This window comes from Hemiscyllium ocellatum, chromosome 7, assembly GCF_020745735.1.
Source record: "Hemiscyllium ocellatum isolate sHemOce1 chromosome 7, sHemOce1.pat.X.cur, whole genome shotgun sequence".
Classification (NCBI taxonomy): domain Eukaryota; kingdom Metazoa; phylum Chordata; class Chondrichthyes; order Orectolobiformes; family Hemiscylliidae; genus Hemiscyllium; species Hemiscyllium ocellatum.
The window spans coordinates 68348184-68352566 of record NC_083407.1 but is presented as its reverse complement, the minus strand read 5'-3'; the positions used below and the strand labels follow the sequence as shown (position 1 = coordinate 68352566).

The following is a 4383-nucleotide window of genomic DNA, read 5'->3' as shown; positions in this document are numbered from 1 at the left end:
TTAGGAGGACCCGAGCATGGCTTTGTCATGAAAGGAACGTTGTAATAATATTTATGGAAAGGGGTTGATAGCCCTTGATTCCGTTTTCGAAAAATCAAACACTATTGCCAAAGTTTCTAACTGTTCCATGATAAAAAAAAGCGCAATTTGAATCGTAGTCAACCTGTGTGACAGGAAAGAAGTCGTATTCTCGTTTTAAATGAAACAGATGCATGGCGCCCTGCACCCGTATGGAATCATATTCAAATACAGCAAAGAGATTATTTAATTTCATATCCGTTTGTGAAAGCCTGCCTTAAACCTTTTGCACTCTGGCGATGAAGAATTTGAATTATTATAAACTGATAGAAACGCCTTAGCTGGCGGGGCACATATCTTGTCGATTAAAATAGACGTGAGCCCTAAGTGAAAATAGTAACCGGGCTGAAGCTAGCGATAAATAACGCGTTGCAAAATCAAACTTCAGCTGAATGAAAATAGCTATCCCCAGGATGTCTCTGCACTGTGTGCTTTCTATTGTTGCGGCGGCCTTGCTTTAATACCAGAACATAACCTAAAGCACATAATGTCTTAGTTCGTGTAGGTATAATCTCCTTAAATGTTGTTGTTCTCCAAGCTTGGAATTTCCAGTTACTCGAGATTTTATACAGCTAAATTCCAATTAGATCGGCAAACTGCTAGTTTGCATATCTCTTATAAAAAATTGACAAACAGTGGTTGGGTACGCGATATTAAGACAACATTATTTGAATAATGATGCGACCGTTTATAGCTATTGCTTACAAAACTACATCCTCTGAAATATTTCTAAATGGTAATTTAAATTTCCAATGCTCTAAGCGAAGCACGGTGTGTATCGATGCGTTCACCGCTAGTATATAAATATTAGAATTATTCGCAAATTAAGTGGCGAATTAACGTGTTACTGGAATGAATGCACTCCAATAAATCAATCGCAGAAAAAATGTAAGGTGTGTTTCTTTATTTTTATTTTGTTCAATATGATCCTTTAAAGAACTCAAGAAAAGTACAATTTCATAACAGTTTCCGCACCCGTGTGTTTTCATTTATCATTTGTCATTTCTGGCGCAGTTGATCATTTATGTTATTTTATGGACATGATTCATGTGCAATATCAGCAGAATAACTTCGGATTATGAAACCGAAGTCGCTGGAGCTTTGAAAACAACTCGGCGCCAAGATATTGGTCAATCACAAAATATCAATAATACCAGCACATTTCGATTCATTTAATTAAATTCATCGCACACTGTTATCGCCTCGTGTGGAAATACAGTTTTCGAAAATCAAACGAGACACTCCTATTGGTATGCGTATTTATCAGAATAGAATTAACCCACTGTCCAGCTCCAGCTTCACAGTAAGATTACAAAACATGAACTGTATATACAAATGATAAAAATGTTTCTTGTTCATTTTATTAGAACTAAATGTACATAGGTAGAGTGCATGCATAATAGTTACATATTTAAGATTTATATTCCAACGTTCCATTCTAATGACCTGTTGTACTTACATTCTCAAATGCAGAATATCTGCTTTTTACTCGAACGGAGTCATGTGAAAATTTAAACAAATGGAGGAATCAAAACAATGACAAATGTCTTTGAAACTAAAATGACGATGAGAAGAGGCCGGCACGTTATCCATGAACAGCAAAGTACAGACCACAACAAGTCAAATTTGTGCCTTACGATAATTTCCTGCCATGGCAAATGTTCACGAGGTATTCGTAGTTTGCATCTCAGTCCCTGTATGTTGCTGATGTTTAACTAAACCAACACGCCCTGGACTAGTGGCAGTGGCAATGTAATGAAAGATTGCTGTTTTATATGACAGCACGTCAAAGGAGCACCTATCCATTAAAACAATGGATATTCTTGATCTATATGCTTTCTGTAAGCAAGCTTAGTTAGCATTAAAAGTTCAATTCGCGACCTTGAAACTCACACATGAACTTTACTTTGGCCTAAAAGAGTGAGAGTGTTTGTTCGCGCATTACAAGCCTTTTCTTTTTCATACGCCGGTTTTGAAACCAGATTTTTACTTGTTGGTCGCTCAGATTCAGTCTATCGGACAATTCCTTCCTCTTCTGTCGATTGATGAACTCGTTCGCCAGAAATTCATTTTCAAGTTCAGCTATTTGCTGTTTTGTGTACGGTTTACGTTTCCGTCTTGACCTCACTTGGGTTGGACACCAGGGCAGCCCTGCAGATGGAAACAGAGAGAAACAAGTTGAAGCCATGGAAACATTTCACCAGCTTTCATTCCAAAGCGTTTTCATTTTTCAGTATATTACATTATCTCAGGCGATAGTTTTTTTTAACGTTGCAAGATTCATTTGATGCCGTTTACAGAAATGTTGCTCAAAATTCGACAAAACAATACAAACATTTCGACTTTTTGTGATACCTGTTCTTTAGAAATAACGACAGACGCGTGGTAAACCTTTCTATGATCAGATCAAAGACCCAGATACATTCTTCATATTAGGCATTCAAGTATCTTAATGTTCAGTAGGTAATTCAATCGCAATTACAAATTCCAAAATAAAAACATTATGGAAAGTTGATAATAAAATGTAACAAATTCTGTACACAATTACGATTACATTATGTTAGTGCTAGCTAGCATTTACACTGAAATATTTAATTGTACTTTAAATGTTGTGATTAATTTAATTTTAAACAAGTTGATCCATCATCCATTGATCTCTGCTCTGTTTTTAGCTCCAGAGTACTTTATTATCACGTTAAAGTCATTTATATAATTACAGGGTTACTTTCCTGCTGTTCTAAATGTAACAAGAGCAAGGTTGCCAGGACCGCTGCTGGATGCTCAATACATGAATTTCACGTGAAGGTGGCAGGTAGTTCTTTTGGAAAGGAAGGAGAATTCAATTTTCAAATGATCATCGTTTTAATATTGCATTGATACTATACCATCGGAGGATCTGTTGCATACTGGCGTTACTGGTGACTGTAATGACATACTGAGGCTCACACTTTGCTTGATACCATCATTTACAGTGGGAGAGTTGGAATTCAATTCAAAGCCTTGGTTATGTAATGACGAGCCATGTAGAGATGTTTCCACGTTTGGGTACTCATACTTGGCAGCATTGATGTTGACTGAAGAGGGGATGCTGGAATCACTTGGATAAGACTGATTGTGTCTACATCGCTCTTCCAGTTTGCGGCTGCTGTCTTGGAAGTAGTATTTGTTCGGCTCTTCGCCGGCGGCTGCCTTCTCTGATCCATGTTTATTGATGCTGATGGAGACTGAGTTGCTGAGGTAGGACTGAGAGTAGCCGCTAAAGGCGCGGCTCTGCGGCGGCGATGCGCATGGACTCGAAGTCCACGGGAGCGAGCACACCTCCCGGCGGGTATAGGAGAGTGCTGGCGACAGAGTTGCCAGTTGAGTCCCATTCGGACGCAGATTGGCGAAGTAGAAGGGCTCCGGACTGGTAAAATTTAACAGGGAGCCGACATAGCCTGAATTTAGCAGATTGTGCTCGCACATTTCCGAGCAGCGCGATCAGATCCTCTCTGTGCCCTATTTAGCTTCCAGACAGAGATAAACGAAAGACGCTTGCTGATTGGTTCTTTGACGGTCACAAGACAAACGGAAACAGCTTTTTTTTCTGGAACCGCCTCCGTCCCGCTGCAACTCACATCTGAAATGTCCAAGTACACGTCCATATGCACCTTCACCCTAATCTACGGCAGTGAGCCCGACATAACTCGCTTAATTCAACAGGATGCACTCGCAGTTTAGAAAATAAGTACTTTAACTTGTTATAATGACATACGTTGCAATAGATATCCTAGGATCCTACATACTCCTGAAGGGATTAAAATATGGCTTTTTAATTCATAGAGCTTGAAATAAAATGCTTTAAATAAAGTTTCATACGCTTCTACGGTTCCTTGATTCTTTCCAGTCCATTTCATAATTACTTAACATTTATTGATAAAATTGATATGAGATTATGTGCGACATTATCTGACATGCAACATTTTAATTGGTGGTATGTAACATTTGTAGGCAGAAGAAAAGTAGGAAATGTTAATTAAAAATACCTTCTACTTTTCATATTTTAACTTGATTACTTTCAGTATTCATTATAATTCAATATTTCTTTCAACCGCTGTGGCGAGGGTATCTATGTTCATTTCAGACATGCTGCATATTTTATCTTATTTTAAATATTTTAACAAAAAAAGTAACGACGCATACGAAGGTACGCGGTAACAGTGTTTCAAAATTTTCCCCGTGGGCATTTTGTGCAAACTATCTACCCGGGCGTCTAGAAAATACATTTTGCACCTAACCAAGTTGGAAACATCGAAAAGATCTGTT

At 38.2% G+C, this 4383-nt stretch overlaps 1 protein-coding gene across 1 annotated transcript; it reads right to left on the bottom strand.

Moving 5' to 3' along the window:
* Positions 1-1990: 1990 nt before the first annotated feature.
* On the bottom strand, positions 1991-3543 carry hoxd12a (homeobox D12a). The gene is made up of 2 exons (XM_060827945.1): positions 2964-3543; positions 1991-2229 (listed from the first exon to the last, which is right to left on the bottom strand). Exons 1-2 carry the CDS (start codon positions 3541-3543, stop codon positions 1991-1993), a joined length of 819 nt encoding a protein of 272 aa, XP_060683928.1.
* Positions 3544-4383: the final 840 nt, after the last annotated feature.